We start from the raw sequence: 21,970 nt of genomic DNA on the forward strand, positions 1-21,970 counted from the left end.
CCTGGTTCACGGCACGTTATCATCGTGAAGAGGAGGATATGCACAGTCTTGGGTTTTCAAGGGAAGAGCTATGAAATGAAAAACTGGTAGAGCCAGGAACCGCGCAAGGTGTACTGCACCGGCTCTTTGAGCCCACAACCTAACAAGCGCCGGCCGATCGAGGCCATGAAAGAAACTTGGAAACAATCGGAGTCTATATCATGTCCCAATCAGTCCCTAGGTATCCTTGAAATAGCGTAAGCAAATTGAAGTCCAATGCTGGAGAGTGGTTTCCCCACGCGGGCCTCGGGAGCCGAGGTCTCCGCATTCATCGAGTACACTGACACCACTTCTAATTCTACTTCTACATTTACGTTCCCTTCCGCTTCCACCTCCATTCCGTAATTTTACAACCCTCCAGAATGCTCATCATCGGTCTCACTGGCTCTATAGCCACGGGCAAATCAACAGTCTCCTCCATCCTCTCCTCCGCACCTTACTCCCTGCCCATCATCGACGCCGACATCCTCGCCCGCAAGGTTGTCGAACCAGGCACGGCCGGCTACAAAGCAATCGTCAACTACTTCGGTCCCAGCACACCTGACCTGCTCCTCGATGACTCTTCAAATACCCAGGGCAAATCACTCAACCGGCCAGCGCTGGGCCGACGCGTCTTCGGCGACACCGAAGAACGCAAGCGCGATCGCCAGGTGCTGAACGGAATTATCCACCCAGCCGTGCGATGGGAGGTGTACAAAGCACTGATCTACTATTATGTGCGCGGCCAATGGGCTATTGTCCTAGACGTTCCGCTGCTATTCGAGAGCGGAATGGACCTGATCTGCGGGACGGTCATCGTGGTGGGGGTGCGCGATCCAGCAGTACAAATGGCACGACTACGTGCGCGCGATGCCCACCTCACAGCTGAGGATGCAGAGAACAGAGTACGTAGTCAGGGTGATATTCGGACAAAGGCGGCACAGGCAGAGTTTCGAGGAACGACGACTTCACGCGGGGTGGTGGTGTGGAATGATGCGGATAAAGCAGAGCTTGAACGTGCTGTGAAGGGGGCTATGGCTACTATCGAGGCTTCGAGTCCGCGCTGGTGGGCTTGGACGCTATTGGCGGCGCCGCCGGTGGGCTTTGGGATTGCTGCGTGGAATCTGATTGTCAACTTTGCGACTCAGAAGGGATGGGAGAAGAAAAAGCAGGAGAAGGCGCGGTTATGATTTGACGTGAGCTCTAATACCCTTTAATTGAAAGTACATTGCTCCTGCATCGGGATTGATGTGGAAAGATTCGTCCAAAGCTTCCTTGGGCCTTATAGAGGATCTACTCCTAGAAGAGAAATGAATTTGGCAGACAAGATGATGATTCTATACTAAACGCCAATGCGAGACTCCCGGGGTATCTGCAGGTTCATGAAATAACGTCACCAGGACTGAGCTCAACCGCTCTTGCGCTTCTTCTTATTCTTTGGCTTCTTATCCGAAGAAGATCTTCCCATTTGTGGTTGGCGCCCGCCTCCACCGGAGATACTTGTCAGCTCGGACAGCTTGAAGTTGTGGGTGTTGTTCTTTTTCAATGCTCTGGCTTGAGCATTAGCCCTCAGCTTTTCCATGAAGGCGTCCATCTGGTCAGGGTCTTCGGGATCAATCTGTTTCAATTCCTCCTTCTCCTCATCATTCATTTCCTCGTCTTCTTCTTCTGTGTAGGCCTTGAAGATGTCAGAATGGTGATATGTAGGCGGTTCAGTAGAACTCACGTATTTCGGCTTGCGCTTGAAGTTGCCGAACGACCGACGACCCCCGCGCGGAGTGTCACCTTCAGTATCTAACGAGTCGGCTGCCACGACCATGGGCTGTGAAGGATAAGAGGCAGCGGGGATGTCCAGCACCCATTCAGTTTCGCCCGCCTCGGCAGCCTGTCGTGCAGCAGCTGCTCGGCGCTTGTCCTCCTCTGCTTTCAGGGCTGCATTGATCGCATCGAGTTCTGCCTGTGGTGTTCCCGGTGCTCCCGGGCTCTGAGCCTCAGTTGATAGCCTGGCGCGCTTCGGAGTAGGCGGGCCATTCTCAGATCCTGACTGAGATTCTTTGGCAACTGCCGTCGCTGCGGCGCGTTGCATGAACTGTAGAGTGTTAGTTCAATTTCTCATCCCACTGTTTGTCAAAATTCACCTTCATTGTGAGCAGTCGTGACGACATTGTTTTTTCGGGCTTTACGCCCGCCGGAGATGACGACATGGTGTGCAGAGAGTGTACAACAAGGTGTTGCTGAGTTCAAAGTCGAAGAAAATGGCGGCAGAAAAAGGTGAGGGCCGGGTAGGCGGTGGACATGGCGGGCCAGCCAATTACAGTTGCATTATTCAGAGCCCTGCACCTCTCCCGATCTTCTCTCCAGACCTCATCCTGTCCACCACGATCCTTCCACGGGACTCAATTCGCCCAGCATGATGTCCTGCCGCCGTCTGACGAGCCTGGCATCGGTCCGCCCGCGCTTCGCCGTCCGCAGCTTCTCTTCCGCCGTCCCTCGCCTGTCCGAGAACCGCATGCAGGCCAACGACCCCAACCCGCCCGTCGTCAAGCCGAACGTCTCGGAGACCAATGCTGAGCCCACCGACTCCTTCGGGCGCTGGGATGGCACCGTGCAGGAGGAGCCGGCCGTGGCAGAGAAGATCCGCAGTATGCAGGCCCCGAACCGGGCGTCCACCTGGGCCGCCAGCCAGCAGCCGCGCCACGAGGCGATGGTTGGACCTCGCTTCGAGCAGACCATCATGGAGACTCAGGTGCGTTGGTAATTCCCAGATAATTCCTAGATCGGGAGTCGATTGGGTTCTGGTCGCAAAGCGGGGGAAGAAATCAGTGAATTAACTCGGAATACTTAGCCGCGCCCCATGGCCGCCATCGAGCTCATTCACAAGCAACACGTGCGATGGACAAAGACCAAGGTCGTCAGCTGTGACGGCGGCGGCGGTCCCCTTGGCCACCCCAAGGTCTTCATCAACACCGACAAGCCCGAGATTGCGACCTGCGGATACTGCGGAGTTCCCTTCGTATGTGTACTTCCTATGAAAACAGAGAAATTCACGACTAACACCATGTCCAGGCCAACGAGCAGCACCGCGTCTACCTCAAGTCTCTGCCCGAGACCAGCTACCCCCTCGAGCCCACCAACGACGCCGCCGACGTGAACGAGTCGCAGCGTGTCACAGAGGGCGCCTTCGAGCAGCGGTAAACGACTAGCATCAGATTCCTTTTGTCGGCGTTGATCATTCCCGCGTGTTATTGTTTTTGGGCCAAAGGCCGTGTACAGAATATAGGATCAATTGATCTATCGTTCGCCCGTGCGATGATTTAGGAACTGGACTATACTCGCGCAGTTTTGGTTCGACCGAGTCCAATTATCTACTTGGACCGTGGTCCACATGCTTTCTCGAAGCATTAAACGCTGTAACTCTGCAGAAAAATACACAGACTCCCATCATAGACGCTCTTTCATTTTGGTATCAAGTCAATTCTTCTGGCCCTGGATAGTCGCGACCACCTTACGCGAATGGCGACTTGTACGGAATTCCAGATACCACACGCCTTGCCACTTTTGGGCGGAAAATGGTTAGTACCGCGTCAATGCAGGGAAAAAAAAAAGAGGTTGAAAACGTACAGTTCCAGTCGCCAGGCGGCCATTGGAGATGGGAATATTCACTGAAGCACCGATGAGAGCAGACTTGATATGAGCCTATACATAATAAGCAGTCCATTAGTATCGTGATCAATCGAAAACCTATACTCGCAAGGGGATCAACGAACCGGCATATCATCCTCGCCCTCGGCCGAATGACGGTAAAGGTTTCCCTTCTTATCCATGGGCGCAATTCTGTCCAGGGCATCGCTCATATCGGCACGGACATCATCGTCCCAATTCTCGTTGAGCGAGAGCGCGCAGCTTGTGTGCTGGACGAACAGGTTCAGCATGCCGACCTTGTAGTCGCGAATCTCAGGCACCTCCTGCAGGACATGGTCGGTGACCAGGTAGGAGCCACGACTACGCGCGGGCAGAGTGAATGTTTTCTGGGACCAAGACATGATTCCAACGTGTGAGCTTGAGCTTGAGCTTGAGCTTGAGGTGAATAGGTAAATAGGTGAAGTGAAGTGGGGGATTCAAATCGGAATAAGATCGTTTTGATTGGGTGGGGGCGTGATGTCATACCGGAGTTCTATACTCCAGTTATTATCTATCATTCTACTTCATTTCTTTACATTTCCATTTCCATTTCCATTTAAAGAAATGGGAGAAATGTTGGATATGGTGACAGGGGTTGGAATGAGTATGTCCTTCCTTATTATAGCTGTGTACTCTTCCTACAGTGCACCTGCCTAACTGGGTCCTTGTCATGGCTGTGAATCACCCAATCCTCAATTCCTCCATTTCCCAAAAGACTTACTGGGCGATACTCAGGATTCAACTCCACTCGTCGCAGAGCTGAAACATGAACCTTTGCATCAGATGGCAAGACTCGAGGGCGGCCATGGTTCGGTGGCCAGTGAACAGGCTTCGACGACCCATCCGCTAGAAAGGCCAGACGACGAAACGGGATATTCTCCATGAATCGCCACGCCAGAACAGAAGGCAAAGACACGCCTGGACTGACAGTAAGACGATCGTGAAGCAGACCTTGCACGCTGGATTCGTGAAGTGCACAGTGGAAATTGGCGCGAGATGAGGCCTCCTCAGTGTGCTCCACGCACTTGAAGTCTTGTAGTTTATCTTCTTCGAACTCAAGTCCAGCACGCTGAGCTTCCTGAACCATCCAGACAAGAGGAGCGTGACTCAATTGGAAGTCCTCATCGGGGCCACGCTGGAAACCCCCACCGATGTCTGCATGACCGCCTGGGAACCACACCTCTTCCAAGTCACTTACATTGTCATCATCATCCCCCGAACCCTTGTTGTTTGATCCTGAACCATCTTTACAAAGATTTTGATGCGTCTTTTTCGAACCTGCGTGTAGTAATACGGGTCCAAACTTGACTCTTCTCTCGTCGATGCTCAGGATTTGCCGGACGACGTGGGCACTGGGGAGAGCATCATTGTTCACTTCAAAGTCTGCAACGCTGTTGACAGTGTCGAACAAGCCCAAAAATTGGATCCTCCGCACTGGGCGACACAGAGTGTCTCGGCAATGTGTCAGAAACTCGTAGGCTTGTTTCTTCTTGGCTGTCTCGTTGTATCGGCTCAACTTCCACCGGGAAAAGGCGTCCCAGATAAATGGAATCATCTCTTCATTATCCGGTCCCAGTAGCCCAGCATAGTCGAGCATCTCCGTTAGGAAGCGTGCTGTATATGCTCCTCGAGAGAACCCGAAAACAAATATCTCACTTGAAGATCGGTAGTGCCGCATGAGGAACCGATAACCGCCAAGGACATGCTGATCAAACGAGGCCCCCAGCGCCTGTCCCAGTGTCTTACTCGTTCCAAAAGGACTGCTCTTTTTGATCGTTGTGGCAGCCAAGGAGCCCGGAGTAATGTCAGTTCCAATACCCGCTGCGCATGTTAGCTTTGGACACATGCCCTACAATGTTCAGAGCCGTACGCTGATAATAGACCACTATGAGTTGTCAGTTATCTGACTATGACATGCATGGACGTTTGAGAGCAACTGACAGTGATTATCTGACCGCTTCAGCATTCGACATATCTTGAGGATATTGGTCTCAGTACCGTCAACACGAAACGTGTTTCCGGTTCCATCGAAGCATAGCACGATCTGGACTGGTGCTTCCATCTTCAAGCAAACTGGCAGGTGGTCAACAATCTTCGAACATTAAGGAGGACCCTTTTCGCGACCTGACATGAGAAGTCTTCATCCTCGTGATGAGGACTCGCAGATCGCGTCAATCATGTCAACTTTCGGCTATTTGATGTCATGCTTCTGCACTATCAATATTTCATCTCGTATCCAACTAGGCTCTCAGGCCCGTTGAGTAATGGCATGGCTGTCATTCATTGGAGGCTGCGGAGGCCAAGCAGTGGGGCAGCTGAGCTCGCGTGCAGATCGGTGAGTTCATGATGGTCGGTGGAGAACAAGTAGACTTTGGCGGGCTGCCCCTTTTCCTTGCACAAATGATCTTCAAAAAGGATGGGGAGCCAAGGTATGCAACTAGCTACATATGAACAGCGCATGCATCCGTCGGCACGTGCCGGTTGGAGCATATAGCGCACTCTGTGAGTCGATATAATATCCAACTATTGCGAGGATCTTGTTGGCCAACCCGAGGAGTGCCATTGGTAAAAATGTGAGGATGAAAAGGGAGGAAGAAGGGACGCCGTTAGAATGTAGTGGAATTACAGGGCGCTAGTGGGAATCTACTACGGACCCTGAATATCCCGTCCACGGGTTTAGACCTCACAAAAGCGGCAGCTAGAATAGCAGAGCCCCACCCGCTAGGAAAAGGTACGTTTTATGGACATGTGTAGACTCCTTACCTATGCTACCCCCGTAGAGACCTTACGGCGCATTGCAGACTGTCGACTGAACAAGAGGAGGGTTACTTGTGGCACTTCCCCAATCAGCCGCTCCAAGAGCGCGGCCAGCATCCGTGCTGTTATCGGATCGAATCTGCCAGATCGTCAGTCTTGATCCAAGTCCAGGTACGTGGGCATCACATACATAGTTCTGGGTTTCAACAAAATGCCACCAATCATCGCTCCTGAAAGCATCTGGTTGTCGGTGAGAAGTTAGATGCCGGGAACAGACTCAGAAGCCAGCAGGATGAGACCTACCGTCGAGACTTTGACTGGCCGGATCATTCCACCCAGTATTTCTCGTGTCAAAGTTAGGGTGCTTGCTATGAATAGTCAGAGAGGATTCAAGAAGTTGTCGCAGCTGGTGAGGTATCCGCTTACCTCCACGCCACGTATACTTTAGGGTGGTCTATTATAGTCAGAGAGAAATCAACAAGTAGATTCTCAGATATATACCTTCATTCTGGACTCCATTGGGGGTCTTTGCATCCCCAGCGTTGACCTCATCAGTAGTCAAAGTGTTTTGAATATCACCCCAGGCCAAATCATTATAGCCACTGTGAGCGGACAACAGGGCCCGAGAGGGCGCCCACATGTTGCTATCGTCGCGCGAATGGATGACGATAACGCGCTCCCAGTCATAATTATGGCCCGTCTGAACCAGCCCGGCGACTGTTGCACCGTCTTTCTCGTAGAATAGATTATACACGACGCGCACCTCGGTATCATTGCACCGCTGGAACGTATAGTAGACAGGAAAGGCCGGACCGGGGTTTCCAATGGCCACACCAGGATTCCGGCAGTTGCATCCGACATCGGGGTACTCGCATTGAGCCGCAGGAGGTGTCATATGAGCATTGTCATAGATGTCCGGGGTTGAAGGAGATCCTCCGAACGCCCAGGTCGGATAGCAAGGAGGTTGATCCATGGCTTGACCGAAAAACCACATCGGAGCATAGCGATCAGCAAGATCCACCGCACCAGCGTCGAGAAGAGAGTTCATCTCATCGTCGGTGATTAGTGTAACAGCGGCGACACGGCTAGCCAGCCAGGCTAGGGTAAATAGATTCAACAACATCGGAGGTGATTCGAGCGTGATACGAGAACTTGAAACAGAATCACCCTCCCAAGGGCGAACGCTCTTATATCCTGCTCTGCCATTGAAGAAACAATTTCTAGTACAATTGTATGAGGATTAGGGGATATCACGTTCTTAGGGTCGACGTATTTCCTAATTGGGACATGATCTGCCGGCGGAGGGTTCAGGAGGTCACATCGGGGCGTCTTAGCACCGGAGGTCCCGAAGGACCAAGAGTCCATCCGGGTACGAGAGTCAATAGATTCAGCACGCGCACCTCTCATACGATGATTGGATCCTGGTTCACAACGGCTAAGGCCGAGAACACCGGGACCGATCTGACGCCAGCGCTAGGGCATTGATATGGGCGGATACGAGCGCCGTTTCTTACAATGCTAGTACATAATTGGGAGGCTTACATTGGCGGTCAGCTCTATAGGATCTACGATAGAGTTGATACGAAGTAACCCTGAGAACTGAGGACTGGCGGACACACTATTGTTTGTCTCACAGACTTGATTCGCGTTGTCTTCATCTAATCTATGTGGAAATCTTTTATGCTACATCAGTTTCTCATGGGATGACTTGTTATTTCTCAATCGGTTTCCCTTGATCATCCACCCGCTGACTTTTTCGTCCATACCTGACCACTTGGTAATCCCATCGGGCATGTCCATCACACGTTGCTCGTAGAAGATGTGACTCCTAGTATGCAGTTAGCAAGCATGCCCTGCCAATCAAGGGATGGGGCACATACGTTGGTTTAAATGACGCTCTGAGCGACCGCTGCTCGTCGAAGGAGCCCTCAAAGTCGATCGACGAAGGGAACAAAAGCACCGTATTTCGCCCCTCGTCCATGAGAGGAGATCTACAGTATGCACAGGCGACCTTGGTCGGTGTATGGTATTTCGCAGAGTTTTCTGCAGAGGAATAGAAGGATAGACCACTGTATCCTCTGTCGAAAGAAATATCATTCTTATGGAAAATGGCGGCCCATTGGAAGGGCGCTCCGTGCATTCGCTGACAGCCCACACAATGGCAGTATTTCGAGTTCAAAGGCTTGTCCCGTTTCAGGGAAAATGAAATCTTCCGGCATTGGCAATGGCCACGCCATTTGATTTCGCCGAATTCGTGGGGGGATTGTATGTAATAGGGTGAGCGGTGCTTCCATTCTTCGGATGATAGAGTATCTTCGGGCGGATTGTTGGTGACGGCCGGCGTCGGCAGCGGGTCGCCAAAGGATGAGTCCATTTCAGCCATATTTGAAAGAAGGTAAATTGTATGAGATTTCCAGTGTAGAGCAATTGGTTTTTAAACTGATCGAAACGATCGAAACGATCGGGATTGAAGATGATGTCAGTTGGTCGCGAAAATCAGGGTCGCGTGTGTCTATCTACATGCCTACCTCATCATCACTCGTCATTCGCTCCTAATTCCCCCGTCGGATCTCCCCTAGGTGGACACTCCAGTATAAGACTACCACTCATTGGATTCTCTACAGTAGTTTCCTTTCGCAATTGACTTCTAGTAGACTGTCATCGAAGATAAAGTCGAGACCGGTGATGTCATGGAGGCGACTCCCCAGTTTTCACATTTCTGCGAAACCACAGTCTGCTTTGAATTGGGTCCAGATGCTGGGTCCCTGATCCAGGCCCAGACTTCTCAGACCTCGAGATATCTTATTGTAGATCTAAAATATCACCACATGTGTGAGAGCTGAAGATGAAACCGCCAATGAGCGCGAACTGCGGGGAGAGAGGCCGGCGTTTCACCCGGGTCGCTTAGCGGGCCCTGCACTTCACCTTTGTCTCTTCAGTGACCTTTCCCCTTTCTATTCTCATCACCTGTCAGGATGGGCCTCTTGAACAAGCTCAAGGCCCGGAGGAGCGCGGGGGCTTCTATCGAATTCGCAACCCCGCCCCGATCCAAAACAATCCCCGGCCGCGATTACACCAGGAAGCTGCCGCGCCCCGTGCTGGCCTATATCTTCGCCCTCGTCTGTCCCCACACGGTTGATGAATCCTACGAGACCTCGGAGGAGTCTATGACTGATGGCTGCATGTTGTGTGATATGCGCGACCTGGCGCACGCTGCCCAGGTCTGTAAGCGCTGGTTTATAGAGGCGCGCGCTCTGCTGTAAGTTATCTCCAGTGACCGTGGACCACCCGAGAGACCACCAGGCTAAGATCGATCTTTTGGATAGATACATGCATGTCCGTATCGACCCCGTGCATTATTGCGAGCTGGAGTTTCAGCTATCCGCCAAACGAAAGCGCCGCTCCTTCTTGAATCGCAACGGCGACCCCATCGATGCCCCGCAGGTTCGACTCGAACTCTTCATGCGAACCGTTCGAGAGTCCCAGGGTCTGGCCAATATGGTGGTATCCCTTCGAATGCCCTACATGACCCGTGAAGCCAACAAAGCCAATATTGCCCGCACTATCTCTGTACTTCCCCACCTCCGCTTCGTCGATCTGCCGACCGGTCTCTTTAATGATGAACCCTCGTGTGCAGCCTTGAAACAAGAACTGATGATTCGATGTCCTGATCTTCGCCGTATGAGCTATCGCCATGGCTCGGAGGGGAGTTTCGCGCGACTTCCAGGCTCCCAGCTCTGGATGAATTTGGAGAAGCTGGAGCTGTCGGGCTTACAAATTGAACCCAGCATACTCCGCAACGGCCTAGCGTCATTTACTCATTTGCGTGATCTTACTCTCGATGACCTTCCCTGGCTCGACGACTCGGCATTCGCTATGAATGGGCTCCTACCACCCTTCCCCGCAGTATACCAACTCACCATTCGCGATACCCCCAATGTCACGGCAAGCGGGCTTGCCGCATTTCTTTCCTCTCCAAACAATCGCGCAGCGCTACAATCATTAACGCTTGGCGCAACCGGTGTGCTACCGTCGGCACTACACCAAATCTTGCCTGCAGCTCCCCACCTTCGCAGTCTCTCCATCATCCAGGAAGTGTCGAGGTCGTTCCCGACAGAGCAGATCCCTCCCCTGACATCCAAGTCATTGACTCTTCTACACTACGAGATAACCTCCGAAACGGAAAATCACGGACTGGCTCCGGTCGTAGGATCTTACTACACCTATCTGATTTCGTCTCTGATGTGTCGCTCACTACCCGCACTGCGCGACCTTTATGTTCGAGATGCACAATTCCCCGATACGCTACTTTTAGCACCCCCTCCCCGACTCTTCGGCGGCGGCGAACACGGTTCGCAGATGATGCGCGGTGGTCTTTCCCAGCCCTTGAATGTGTACAGCAAGGGCCTCGACGAGCTCGAGTGGAATTTTACCCCGTACGAGCCAGACCCCGGATTTGGTCGTCGCACTAGCAATACTCGACCGATAAGTTTTCACGATGCGCAGCTGAGCCGATCCTGGGGTGGAGATGCGCGCAAGAGTGTGCTCGTGGGGAATGGGTTCGGCGGGTTCCTGGCCGTACCAGCGGACGAAGACGAGCGACCCAAGAGCAGTGGTGGATACAAACGGGCAAGCCGACAGGATCTGTGGCGGTAATCTACATACTTCGCGATGTGATATTGAAAACTCGGTTGAGCCATGACTTACGACATAATGAATTCATATGCATCTGCAGTATTGATGATTCCTTGATATTTCGGGCACAGCCCGTATAGCCATACTCATAAATTGCCCTGGTTTGTTATACATGCATCATCAACCTCTCGTCTCGGGCCAACCATCTGGCAGAACCAAGCCACGCCAGATCCACTGGTTCTGTAGCTCAAACTCAGTCATGTTGCAAAGCCCATAGATCTTACAGTACATCTCGCGCGGGTCAGGGCAGTGCTGTGGTGGCTTTCCGAAGATCACTAGTATCCCAATATTAGCCAAAGGACAACCCAAAAGAAAAGGGCCACATACTATGCCAAGAATACTCCAGAACCCGACCGCTCGTGCCTGAATCGAGTTTGGTGTCCATAAGCCATCGTCGGAACCGTTCGTAATCGCTTTTCGGACGCTGGAGAACCTGCTCTCTGGACAGGGCGAATTGACTACAGCAGCCACCACCAACCAACTCCGGGACCGGCATATCTGGGAAGAGTATCTTAAACTGATCCGGGAACTCGGTAGCCGTGGGATGATTCGGATCATCCGGTCTCTCTCTCAGATACCTCGCAGGCTCGAGTTCGGCAGGACAACCGATCATCCACGAGCAGCGCAGATTGACATATCCCGCCTCGCGCACGAAATCAAGATTGAGATTCTGGATTGAAACGACGCTGTCGTAAAGCGGATTGTCATTATGCCACTGATAACGAGCACCATGTAAAAAGACAGTCACATCAGGTAGCGAGTCATAGCGATCGATCAGATACGTGAGGTAAACCATCGCCTCATTGCCCTTATTGACAGGCACCGTCAAATCAGCTTTGCCGGGCTGCACATCCGCTCGATAAATATTCACTGGCCAGGAAAGATCCTCTGCCCAGGTCATATCGCTGGAGCTCATTGCTGCGAGAACCAGCTCTTTCTCGGGGGCGTAAGTACTCGGTTCACTAGGTTCCGGATCCGGATCGCCATCAGTTACGACGTTATCGATCACCACGAACCCCTGCTCTTCCGCCCAGCGGGAAATGGATTCATGGTTTAGGACAAGCTGGTATGACAGTATACAGAAGACCGCAGCAAGTACCAGATAAGCGAGGGCGCGCCCGCGTGCGGGGGAATCGCGCGGCTGCGACGAGCGACGGAGCCAGTTCATTATTCCAGGGGCGAAGTCATTGCCACTCCACATTCGAGATGGCTGTGAATGAGATGAAATTCAGAGGAGGAATGGAAGCAAGCTAAAAAATAGATCAAAGGTCGAGGTTGAGCTGTTGACGTAAACGATCTTTCCCGGTCCCGGATGGTTCCTACCCATGGAACGACAGCTGGACATCAAGGAACCGATTTGGATCCAGCAGCCGACTATAAATACTGGAGCCTGGGCCAAGAGGCTAGCTTATTAGTACAGTCTTGTCTACATATGTTTGGTTCGTAATAGCTCACGTAATGCACGTCCGTCACAGAGTTATACTAGCTCGGTGTCTAGGCTGCACGAGCGGAGCAGTCAGAGATACAGTGCTTACACCACTCGGGCATAGTCTATACCGAATCTAGAGATTTGATTGAGATTTGTATTCAAAGAGATACTTCAATGGTATAAAAGGAATGAATAAAAAGATATCTGAAAAGACATTCGACGGAGAAAGCATGTAACAAGACTTGAGCCCCCCTTTCGATCACCTCCTTGGCTCCGGCTACAAAGCAGACTCTCTGATTCAAACAAAAAATCCGTCACTGCATCACAAGATGGATTATCTTCGGTGGAGGAGGCGGGGGCCGGTATGAAGCCCACAATTGTGGTGCGTCCCTTAAAAGACCCAAAGCACGATTTAAATCTCGGTCAAACTTCGGGAACAGGTCTCGGAGGTCTCGAAAGTGGTCGACAGGAGCGGGGGTCGCTATACTCCAAATGCCTTGGGCTCGAGAACTCGCTCTGATCCACAGCTCAGGGTCCTCGTAATTGACCTGTGTCATCTGCTTCACAACGGCATGAATAATGAAATAGGGTCGGAAGTCAGATAACCCTGCTAACAAATATGCATTTCCATGGAGGTCTGGCTCACTCCAGGGATACGTGGTATAGATTGCCCGTACCATAGCTTGCATGACCATGGGTTGGGCTCCTTCAATGGCCAGGGCGAACTTTTCCATTGCGAGAAGCTGGAGTAGCTCCATTTTCAGATACCGTCCGGCTTCAAACACTTCTTTGTGTAGACAGAGAAGGTGTAATTAGTGGTTACGTGTGATAGATTTGGTTGCAATCTTGATTGTGGTGGTGTAGCCGGCAACGTCGCTCTCCACAATGGCGTAGTATCCGGTGTAGAGGAAAATCCCGAAGTTTGGGCATAACCTGCTCTGTTACAGGGCTCCTATGACAATCAAAAGGCATCTCTGTGGCACCGGCATTGACTTTAAGAATTTCTTTGAACATGAGAGATTCGCGCCGTAGGTCAGATTTGAATACCGGGTATTTAGGGGGCATGGTAGTCGAAACCAAGGGGCACAGCTGATCGTGAAGTCAGGCGTCCTATGGACGAGTCAACTATGAAATGGTCAGTGTTCTACGCGGCGGCCGTTTTTGTGGCAGGTTACCTTGAAATCGCATTCTCAACCTCCGCCTGACGTTCAGGGCCCTCATTTGGACCCATAGGGATCATGTCCCCGAATCGGTTCGGTTGACACCTGCAATTTAGTTTCGGCATCTTACTGGCGCTCAATTTTGTGTATCTACTAGAAGTTCGCTCTCTGCATTACACACCGAGACAGGAAGTGGGCGCTTCCAGATTTTTTCTTATTCTGGAGAGCCCCTTCAGTGATTCTCTATCCTTTGAAGCTTCTCACGTTACTGGTTCTTTCAAAAAATACTTTGAATGCTTATTGCGGAGGGATTTCAAGTAGGCCAGCATTTGAGCTGATGACAACAAAGAAACTGACGTGGTCAAATATAGACATTGTGACGAATTTCAAGCATGGAAAGGAGAAATCCCAGATTTTCAGAAGCATAGAAGGAATTGTAGCCCATCTTTAGCACAACTGGTTATAGGTATACTATCAGAAGACGAAGGCTTCCGTGGCCTCTGGGGCCTTCGCTGTCGGTATGATTCCTCCGTCTCTTCCTTCCATCGTGTCCTGTCAGATTGTTCCGGTTGTGTCATTCCTGATTTCACCGGCTCTTTTCATCCTGATCCTCGCATCCTAGCTGGTATGTATGGGTTAAAAAGGACGGTAGATGCTCTCCCGATGACAATAACCGCCACGCCCCTACTCTGACCCTGGAGCAGCTCCTTGCCGAGCTTCGCGCTCTGCATCATCGACTTTAGCTGGTGGTCTTTTACGCTCGGCGCTTAAAGCAATCCATGTCTACGCCTTAAGAAACTAGAAGAGTTCAGTTATGATCTACGGGGGTCAAGTGATATCAAACCTTGTAGCCTGAAATTACGATCAGATATTCGAGGTCGCATCTGACCGACTATGCCTCCCTAATGTTGCTAATAGCCTTAAACATTTGTATAGTGTAGCACCTGAGCTAACAGTCACTCGTACCTGGCGTTTTTTAATAGTTTTGGTAAGTTTAGGACTTGCTTCTGAAACACTGGAGCCTGCACGCAAGAGCATCTGAGGGTGCCTTGAGTCAGTAAGTGCTCCTTTCAGTCATCTTACTCATATGAGATACTCTGATGATGACGTATTGATGTCTTTTTGGACGGGGTAGCAAAATTTGGGTTTGGAAGATTGCCTAAATCTCTTGCAATCTTGGGTGTCCAAATCCGTTTTAGCTTCGTCCTCATTAATCTGACTCGCATCCAGAGTTTCCAAGATAGACTTTAAGTTACCTTGTTTGAGTGCGCTCGCTTAGTGCCGGGCACGACAAACGAGTTTTAGTTCCCTGGTCAACGCCACCGGTTTATTCTGCGCACTCTTTGTATAGAACGAAATAAGAAGGGGAAACAAGGAGTACGAGGTCATGTAGAAAATATTTGAGACGCAGAAGGCATTACATTGATCGGTTCAATACTTATGTGGCCCTTCTTGGGGGTAAGTTCCGCGCTGTCGGCTGCCAGACATTCCTTTACGAGACCACGGTCAATATAACAAAGCTGACTTTGAATTAAAGACATTAGTGTGCTATCTGCAGGGTGTCAGCGCAATGCAAACGATAGAGAACCCCTGCACTTCGGAGACCGAGCTTCTCCGCTTACTTATAACTGCTCGGACAATCCCCGAGACAAGCATCGTTAGAAAATGGGGTCATTCGATAAGAGGCTGACCAGGGCGGAGGCTTTGCTCGCCGACAGAAAAAGAGATGACTCTCTTTCTTCATGGCCACCGACTTCTGTCGAGACCTGCAGAATCGAGGACATCTGTAGCTTGTTCAGCCTCGATTGCTGACGCGGGCTACCGTGTGACAACACCTGGGGCCCAAGCGGGGGCCATTCGCACAAGACGGGGGCTCGATGAAATGTCCGATAGGATGGAGGCAACGGACCCGCTTGTTTTACTGGAGAGAGTACTGTAGCATGAAACGGACGGTGCGGCGTCCGAAAGGCCGACTGCAGGCCGGGAGAGCCCTAGAAGGCCGTCCAAACTGCAGATCACAAGTTGAGATCCAGTCGGAAGGGGGAAAGGAGACTGCAGGCTCCACCGCGGTGGGATCAGAAGCGCCCAAGTCCGAATCGTTCTTTCTTGATGGAGCAATTGGAGACGCCGAAATACGACTGCACGGCCCCAGGAAGGTTGTTCTGTTCTTCAGTTGTTTTTGGTGGGGGGCCTGGAAGGCTTAGTATAAATGCTATTGAATCACGCCATCTGCCCTCGGGATGGCTCATTTCCCTGCTCGCCCATTGCTTCATATCAACTTAAGCTTATTTACCCCAACTCGAATCCCCATGGCTGTTGATCAGATGCCGGTTCCCCGTCGCTTCCTGCTGATCAGTGTGCCCAGGACCGCGTCGAACCTGTTACGTAGGTGTGCTACTAGAGTTTTGGGTTCCTTTCGCCTAACAATAGAGCAGTCAAAGTCCTCAATATCCCAAACCAGCCCGGCTTGGTCACCAACGAGATTGGCGGGTATTTCTTCTACTCGGCATTCTTTCAAGCTTCACAGGAGGGCCACCTGTTCAAGGCTCCAGAAGACTGGTCCGATGAAGATGTGAAATCCGTCAAGGGAAACTTCCAGACCTGCACAGATACCTTGGAGAAGTGGTCTGCAGAGGCCCGCGACGAAAACAAGGTTCTATTTGCAAAGGAACATGCGTTTTGGACCGTGAACCCAGCTTCTTTCCAGGAAACTGTCACTGGCCATGATGCCAGCGAATTCTCTGCGCATTTCCGCGTCAATACTGACGCATACGGACCCAACCAGAGCTACTCCCCGTCTAACAAGACCATCTTTTCAGATGAATACCTGCGCAGTTGGCAAATGGCCTTTATTATACGGCATCCGGCGCTTGCCTGGCCCTCGATGTATCGTGCGATGAGTAAAGTCGCAGCGGAGGGCTTCATGGACGAAGATGGCATCAAGGGCGCATCTGGAACCAATATGAGTCTGCGCTGGTCTCGCATGCTCTATGACTGGTGCATGGAACAACCCGATGTGCCAACTCCACCTCCGGTCATCGATGCCCACGACCTGATTCATAATCCCGAGGTGGTACTAAAGCTCTGCGAGCAGACCGGACTGGATAAGAATGTGGTGCAGTTCGAGTGGGACCAGAATGATGCTAAGAAGTCCGATAAATGGGCTCAAACTGGCGATCCCAATGTCAAGACCGACGAGCATGCTCTACACAACCGAGCTGCTTCTATCATGCTGTCTTCTCTCGAGGCATCTAAGGGTGTTATCAGGGACAAGGCGCCCGCTAACATCGACATTGCCGCTGAGGCAGCGAAGTGGAGGATTGAGTTTGGAGAGGAGGCCGCACAGTTCATCGAGAAGGCCGTTTGGGATTCCATGCCTGACTACGAGTACCTCAAGTCGAAGCGAATCACTCCTGAAGTCCATTGTGATGGCGAGGCATGATGAGCCGGACAATGATCCACTCCCCAGATTGGATTCGTGGTAAATAGTGTATCGGTATAAGTAAATAAGATTTCTTTCTCGCACATAGGCATCTTCTGTGAAAACATATGTCTTGTACTCTGGTTTAACCATTTGATTTGATCAGATACTTGAGCCTGGTTTCTCTCAAGGTCGGCTACGGTCAACGCTCGGCGCTCGGTGCTACTCTAAAGTCACGTATCAATAGCGCACTTAGCAGTATCTAGTCTGAGCTACTCGCAAATGTAGGCCCAGATAGATTTTATCTTTTACTATCTTAAGACAGGTGGCCCTTGTGGTCAATGCAAAATGGGCAATTGATCGGCCGTAATATTTACATCTGTGGAGAAAAATGAGGTAAAAGAAATTGGAATATTGACAGGCTATAATACATTCTTGAATATGCGATTCGACTGCGCCGGACTCTGGCTTTTAACCCCGACGACCACCACCCATGAAGGCCTTCTTCTGGCGGACGTAGGCGGCCACGATGTTCTCGACACTACGGCGGTCGTGCTTGCGGGACCTATTGATAGTGAAAATATTAGTAAAGAAACCAAATCGGTGAGCCTCAGAGAAGTGACGAACCGCATGAAGTACAGACGAGCGCGACGAGCCTTGTGCTCTGCACGCTGGACAATCTCCACACTCGAGATGTTCGGGTTGAACACCTTCACAGACATCTCAACGGCGACGCGAGTGAGCTCGTTCCGCAGCAGGAAAGAGGTGTCAATGCCACGCATCTTAATGCTCAGAACAACACCATTGAACGGGTCGCCGTTCTTGAATGTGACCCGGACAATATCACCCGGCTTGACACTGCGGGGATTCCGTCGGTAGTCGAACAGAGCCTTACGCTCACCCTTGGGATCGATCTCCGACAATTGCGACTCGGTGACGCTTGCGATTGGGTCCTTGCATACGGCGCGGGTGGAGGGCGGAGGAGGGTAGACCTTGATCGGCTTGGGGGCTGTGATGGGTGGCTCAAGTTAGCAAGAATGGCGTGACCATATCCAGACCGATTGTAGCGCATACCATTTTGAGGCTGATGGCGGGCAGGAATTTGTGACAGGAATTGTTCGGGGATATTGGAAGGGAAAGGGACGCGCTTGGGACGCTGCGAGTAGGCGGTCGAGATGAATCGGCGGCTGATCTGAGGCTGAATGGCCTCTTGAGTCTTAAACAAAGATCTCAGGCAGCCCAGCGGCCGCATTGTTGGTAAAGCCGCCATGGTTGTGATGGAGGATGTGAATTAGAGGAAGTCGGAGAAGTTTGCTGCGGACCGGCGACGGCAGAATAATGCCAAGCCTCGATTTATTCGGCGTCGAGATTCTCCGCCTCGCTTTTCGCGTTTTCCAATTCAATCCCCTACCACCCTCGTGATTGAATCTACTGCAATTCTGAAAGCTTGAACTGCAGCGGATATATTATCAATCATGGCTGGTAGACTTTTCCGCTGGCCGGGTGCCATGCGCCAATCGGCCATCTCGCAGGCTCGCAGCTACGCTTCAAAGTCAGGTAAGAACTGGCTCAGAACATGGTATAATTGTGTTTCTATATGCTCATAGACGGTCTTTAGCGATCCCGACATTCTCCCCGACTTCCTCCTCCGAATTGAACGACGCCCTCGACCGATTCCGACGAGATCTCTTCATTCCGGCTGGCCTCCCGAAAAGACAACGAACAAGCATGTACAAGGAGAAGTACGCGCAGCGATTGCGGGATGAACCCATTACTATCAACATTAGCGAAACTGAAGAATACACTCTGCAGCCCAAGAAGCACATTGATTCCCCAAAGAAGTCGGATGCCATCGAGGTCATTAAGATGATGCAAGCTACCGAGGACTATAAGAACTTCATTCCCTTTGTCAGTGGGCTGCGGGGAGCCCAGTATTCTGTTACGGATGATCACTGGGAACAGATCATTCGCAAGGCAGGCGGTGCTCACAAGCTTCACCTGATCATCGAGTGCGCCAGGCAGTCGGAGATCACTGGCCTTCGTTTGCGGAACTTGGAGCTAGTCAAGACTATTTTCTTCACGCTTCACCTTTCTGCTCAAAAGGCTGAGTTCAAGGGCCCTGAGGTTGGAAAGGCTCTGAACATGGCCAAGCAGGCAGTCGACATTATGGACGCCGACCTCCCCGACCATTCATACAGTGCTCCCTCCATGAACCCTAAGAGCCAGCCCGTTGTCATCGCTGCTCTTCTGGAGCTAAGTGCCGCTCGCGCTATCAACGATTTTGCTGGCAAAGACAACGACAAGGAAGTCCTCGGCTATACTCAGAAGCTCCTTGCCTCTGCGCCTAAGGGCCATTACCAAAAAGGCCCCTCGGACGATGGTCGCAAGAACCTCAACAACTGGATCCGTGAGGCAAGCACAGTCTACAATGGATTGCGAATGTGCCAATCGATTCATGGCATCGCTGCCGATAAGGTCCTCAACCGCGAAGTCTCTTCTCGTCTCGACGAAGTGAAGAAGTCGCTGAAGACTGTGGTTGAGGACTCCACGCACAAGGACAAGGATAGCGAGCACTGGAAGCACGCCCGCGAGCTGCTCCAGGGCTAGATGTCTGAATTTGGCGAACTTGAGTCATTTTAATTCTTGAGCTACTAGCATATGTATATTACTTTGATTCCATCCTATCTGGAGCAGACTGTATTTCATAGAATGAATTCTGAATCCCTAGAACCCGAATCTGTGGGCTGGTTGTAATATTCGCAACATAAAAGGTACTATGTTTGCAACCCGAAATAGAAATGCGAACGCTCAAGGGCAAATAGGCTGTTGAAATGTGTATTTGCTAGAGACTATCAAGAGGACAGCTCCAAGGTGTTGTCATTGCTGATGCGGCCTCGTGACGAAAGGGTAGTCTTGCCGTTGACAACAGCAGGACCAGAGACAGTAATCTAAAGACGGTTAGTACTGTGACTAAACTCGGAGAAAAACTGGGGGAATCTTACCTGGCCCTCTGGGAGACCGTCAGAAGCATTGGCTTCGGACATGCCAGTCAGGGTAATCTCAGTGCTGCTGAGAGGAGCTCCAAAGTGGCTCTGGCCTGTGCAGCATCGGTAGTCAAACACATTAGTTTGGGCAATAGCGCCAGCAACCCCAGGTCCAGTCAGTGCATAGACCACGCGAGCTCCAGTAAAGACCCGAAGATCCGTCAACTGCTCGGAGCTGAGGCGAGCCGATGCCTCACCATCAACACGATGCGAGATGCAGAGCAGACGCAGTCTGTCTAGTGAAAGCTCGGCAGTCGGGCCAATCTGGGCAAGCTGACTGAAAAAGTTCCTTGACGGCATGTTTCCGGCTTCCAAGGTGCGACTTTGCATCCACCGGCCAAGAGATGAGATGGGTCCGGTATGCGGCTGCATGATTCGCTCATGGTAATTAGACATGGTGCGTGACGATGCGATGATGACTGTAGGTGACACGCCCGCAGTAGCTAGTGCAAAATCGACCTGCTCGCCTGCAACAGAGTTCAAAGCCACAGAAGCATTTGAAAACAAGGCACTCATGACTTGCAACAGAGGATATGACCGTGCGAGAGAATCAATTGAGAGCACAAGATCAGCTGAGGTGAAACGTTGAGTGCGAGGCAGTGCAGAGTTCAAGGCCGCAATTGCAGACACGAGGTTCTGTAGGATTGTCAGAGTGGAACTTAGACAGAGAGGGCGTGTTTTTTTATTTACCTCAGATTGGAAATCAATGAACTCGCCAGCCTGCGAGGATGACGGCCATACGGTATTCAGAGCGGGTGCCGGGGTGCTAGGGTCGTATTCAGGGACTGTCATGCCAGCCAAATCTTGTTGCTCTTCGACAAGCTCATGCCAGACAGAGACTTCCAAGTTGTCCTTGGCGCCCTCTGGAACTTCGTGCCAGTCCATGTGTCGGTTGCCTTCCTTTGCAACCCAGAGAACGACCGACAGCTGCTTGTTCTCTTTGGTGACCAAAGAGACATCAAAAGATCCGGCCTCAGCAATCAGAGCATCGGCTTGAACATGTTTCAGGTGAGCTGACAGAGTCTCAGCTGGGAAGTTATGAGGCACAATGATCGTCTTGTAACCATAGAAGGCGCCAGCTGGATTGAGGTCAGCACTTGATCCTTAACAGGTAACATCTAACCGCAAATTGTAGTTTCTTACCAAAGATAGCAGCTAGCAATTCAACGGAGTCGGTCAGACAGATGGCGACGGTCTTAACGTCGGATTCCCGAAGATGACGGCCAATGACATTGATTTCCTGAGTGACCTTGCTCAGCGAGTGCTCAACTGCCTGCTTGCCTAAAACAGTATAGATTTTTCCTTGCTGTCCGGCGACGGTTCCATCGGGGTTAAGAGATCCGCGCAGAGCAGCCTTCCAGACATCACGCAGATCTCCACGTCTTCCGGCGGTCCACTTAGGCGCTCCGGGATCTTTGACGTTCAAACCGAGGCGGAGAGGGAATCCGTGAGGAGTCTCTAGGCTGCGGTAGGTGGCGGATTCACCCGGCTGTCGAATAGGGGATCCTGTTGATTGGCGAGCCAGAAGAAATGGGTGTACATCGGGATCTTTGGAAGAGATGACGGAGTAGACGAAGAAGACAGCGATAATACCGGCGACGATGGTGGTGTAGATGTTCCAGTCAGCAACCAGACTGTCCAGAACAGCATCCAGCTGCCGGAGAAGCGACGGTTGATCTGTCATTGTGATAGAGACAGCTCGTTGTAGTGTCAACAACCACAAACTATGACGTTGAGGGGTGCGGAATACGGTGCTCGGGTCAAC

The 21,970-nt window shown here is 51.5% G+C and overlaps 13 protein-coding genes across 13 annotated transcripts; 5 read left to right on the forward strand and 8 right to left on the reverse strand.

The window, feature by feature from the left end:
* Window positions 1-401: 401 nt before the first annotated feature.
* Window positions 402-1,208, forward strand: N7443_003464 (putative dephospho-CoA kinase; the record flags this gene model as incomplete). Its single annotated transcript, XM_056883520.1, has 1 exon — window positions 402-1,208. One exon carries the CDS (start codon window positions 402-404, stop codon window positions 1,206-1,208), a length of 807 nt encoding a protein of 268 aa, XP_056741798.1.
* A 218-nt stretch (window positions 1,209-1,426) lies between these two features.
* On the reverse strand, window positions 1,427-2,222 carry N7443_003465 (uncharacterized protein; the record flags this gene model as incomplete). Its single annotated transcript, XM_056883521.1, has 2 exons — window positions 1,427-2,107; window positions 2,157-2,222. The coding sequence occupies 2 exons, from the start codon at window positions 2,220-2,222 to the stop codon at window positions 1,427-1,429; spliced, it is 747 nt and encodes a 248-aa protein (XP_056741799.1).
* A 206-nt stretch (window positions 2,223-2,428) lies between these two features.
* On the forward strand, window positions 2,429-3,213 carry N7443_003466 (zinc-finger domain-containing protein; the record flags this gene model as incomplete). The annotated part of the gene is made up of 3 exons (XM_056883522.1): window positions 2,429-2,764; window positions 2,864-3,031; window positions 3,085-3,213. The coding sequence occupies 3 exons, from the start codon at window positions 2,429-2,431 to the stop codon at window positions 3,211-3,213; spliced, it is 633 nt and encodes a 210-aa protein (XP_056741800.1).
* A 276-nt stretch (window positions 3,214-3,489) lies between these two features.
* Window positions 3,490-4,061, reverse strand: N7443_003467 (YjbQ family protein; the record flags this gene model as incomplete). The annotated part of the gene is made up of 3 exons (XM_056883523.1): window positions 3,490-3,573; window positions 3,640-3,714; window positions 3,786-4,061. 3 exons carry the CDS (start codon window positions 4,059-4,061, stop codon window positions 3,490-3,492), a joined length of 435 nt encoding a protein of 144 aa, XP_056741801.1.
* Window positions 4,062-4,318: 257 nt separating this feature from the next.
* On the reverse strand, window positions 4,319-5,545 carry N7443_003468 (T6SS phospholipase effector Tle1-like catalytic domain-containing protein; the record flags this gene model as incomplete). The annotated part of the gene is made up of 1 exon (XM_056883524.1): window positions 4,319-5,545. The coding sequence occupies one exon, from the start codon at window positions 5,543-5,545 to the stop codon at window positions 4,319-4,321; it is 1,227 nt and encodes a 408-aa protein (XP_056741802.1).
* A 939-nt stretch (window positions 5,546-6,484) lies between these two features.
* On the reverse strand, window positions 6,485-7,579 carry N7443_003469 (uncharacterized protein; the record flags this gene model as incomplete). The annotated part of the gene is made up of 5 exons (XM_056883525.1): window positions 6,485-6,595; window positions 6,647-6,696; window positions 6,760-6,824; window positions 6,883-6,910; window positions 6,958-7,579. 5 exons carry the CDS (start codon window positions 7,577-7,579, stop codon window positions 6,485-6,487), a joined length of 876 nt encoding a protein of 291 aa, XP_056741803.1.
* A 560-nt stretch (window positions 7,580-8,139) lies between these two features.
* Window positions 8,140-8,839, reverse strand: N7443_003470 (GFA family protein; the record flags this gene model as incomplete). The annotated part of the gene is made up of 2 exons (XM_056883526.1): window positions 8,140-8,284; window positions 8,337-8,839. The coding sequence occupies 2 exons, from the start codon at window positions 8,837-8,839 to the stop codon at window positions 8,140-8,142; spliced, it is 648 nt and encodes a 215-aa protein (XP_056741804.1).
* A 592-nt stretch (window positions 8,840-9,431) lies between these two features.
* Window positions 9,432-11,112, forward strand: N7443_003471 (F-box domain protein; the record flags this gene model as incomplete). The annotated part of the gene is made up of 2 exons (XM_056883527.1): window positions 9,432-9,715; window positions 9,783-11,112. The coding sequence occupies 2 exons, from the start codon at window positions 9,432-9,434 to the stop codon at window positions 11,110-11,112; spliced, it is 1,614 nt and encodes a 537-aa protein (XP_056741805.1).
* A 159-nt stretch (window positions 11,113-11,271) lies between these two features.
* N7443_003472 (DUF3431 domain-containing protein) lies at window positions 11,272-12,352 on the reverse strand (the record flags this gene model as incomplete). Its single annotated transcript, XM_056883528.1, has 2 exons — window positions 11,272-11,426; window positions 11,479-12,352. 2 exons carry the CDS (start codon window positions 12,350-12,352, stop codon window positions 11,272-11,274), a joined length of 1,029 nt encoding a protein of 342 aa, XP_056741806.1.
* A 3,697-nt stretch (window positions 12,353-16,049) lies between these two features.
* On the forward strand, window positions 16,050-17,182 carry N7443_003473 (uncharacterized protein; the record flags this gene model as incomplete). The annotated part of the gene is made up of 2 exons (XM_056883529.1): window positions 16,050-16,125; window positions 16,176-17,182. The coding sequence occupies 2 exons, from the start codon at window positions 16,050-16,052 to the stop codon at window positions 17,180-17,182; spliced, it is 1,083 nt and encodes a 360-aa protein (XP_056741807.1).
* Window positions 17,183-17,632: 450 nt separating this feature from the next.
* On the reverse strand, window positions 17,633-18,431 carry N7443_003474 (mitochondrial 54S ribosomal protein bL19m; the record flags this gene model as incomplete). Its single annotated transcript, XM_056883530.1, has 3 exons — window positions 17,633-17,726; window positions 17,789-18,170; window positions 18,236-18,431. 3 exons carry the CDS (start codon window positions 18,429-18,431, stop codon window positions 17,633-17,635), a joined length of 672 nt encoding a protein of 223 aa, XP_056741808.1.
* A 205-nt stretch (window positions 18,432-18,636) lies between these two features.
* N7443_003475 (uncharacterized protein) lies at window positions 18,637-19,768 on the forward strand (the record flags this gene model as incomplete). Its single annotated transcript, XM_056883531.1, has 2 exons — window positions 18,637-18,718; window positions 18,780-19,768. The coding sequence occupies 2 exons, from the start codon at window positions 18,637-18,639 to the stop codon at window positions 19,766-19,768; spliced, it is 1,071 nt and encodes a 356-aa protein (XP_056741809.1).
* Window positions 19,769-20,013: 245 nt separating this feature from the next.
* On the reverse strand, window positions 20,014-21,889 carry N7443_003476 (uncharacterized protein; the record flags this gene model as incomplete). Its single annotated transcript, XM_056883532.1, has 4 exons — window positions 20,014-20,109; window positions 20,164-20,841; window positions 20,896-21,284; window positions 21,349-21,889. 4 exons carry the CDS (start codon window positions 21,887-21,889, stop codon window positions 20,014-20,016), a joined length of 1,704 nt encoding a protein of 567 aa, XP_056741810.1.
* Between the last annotated feature and the right edge of the window lie 81 nt (window positions 21,890-21,970).

This window comes from Penicillium atrosanguineum (genome assembly GCF_028827265.1).
Source record: "Penicillium atrosanguineum strain IBT 20685 chromosome Unknown utg000003l_segment0_segment0, whole genome shotgun sequence".
Classification (NCBI taxonomy): Eukaryota; Fungi; Ascomycota; class Eurotiomycetes; order Eurotiales; family Aspergillaceae; genus Penicillium; species Penicillium atrosanguineum.